Source organism: Penaeus monodon, chromosome 30 (genome assembly GCF_015228065.2).
Source record: "Penaeus monodon isolate SGIC_2016 chromosome 30, NSTDA_Pmon_1, whole genome shotgun sequence".
Taxonomy (NCBI): Eukaryota; Metazoa; Arthropoda; class Malacostraca; order Decapoda; family Penaeidae; genus Penaeus; species Penaeus monodon.
The window spans coordinates 31,308,772-31,309,068 of NC_051415.1; the positions used below are offsets into that span (position 1 = coordinate 31,308,772).

At 67.3% G+C, this 297-nt stretch overlaps 1 protein-coding gene across 1 annotated transcript in view; it reads left to right on the top strand.

Moving 5' to 3' along the window:
* LOC119592417 (MAM and LDL-receptor class A domain-containing protein 2-like) overlaps positions 1–297 on the top strand; it is a 13,061-nt gene that overhangs the window by 4,751 nt on the left and 8,013 nt on the right. Inside the window, exon 9 of the mRNA XM_037941238.1 lies at positions 7–243. Within this exon, the coding sequence (XP_037797166.1) occupies positions 7–243 (237 nt within the window). The remainder of the gene's footprint in view (positions 1–6; positions 244–297) is intronic.

Sequence of the window (297 nt, forward strand, 5' to 3'; positions counted from 1 at the left end):
CCCCAGTGACCCCCCCGGACGCCGCCCCCTCTCAGATCCCTCCGTCCTCCCTGCCCCCGGAGACGACCACCCCCGAGCCGGTCCTTCCCCTGGCTCCCCTCAAGTGCGACTTCGAGGACGCCGAGAAGCCTCTGTGCGACTTCCTGCAGGACTCGGGCGAATACGATGGCCTCTGGAACCGGGTCGATGCCTCGTCGCCCCCCTCGCCCTTGCATCCGGGCGTGGACCACACCTTACACACAGGTCGGGCTGGGTTTTGGTTGGTCGGTGGGATATGTTGGTGTCGGGCTTTGTGGG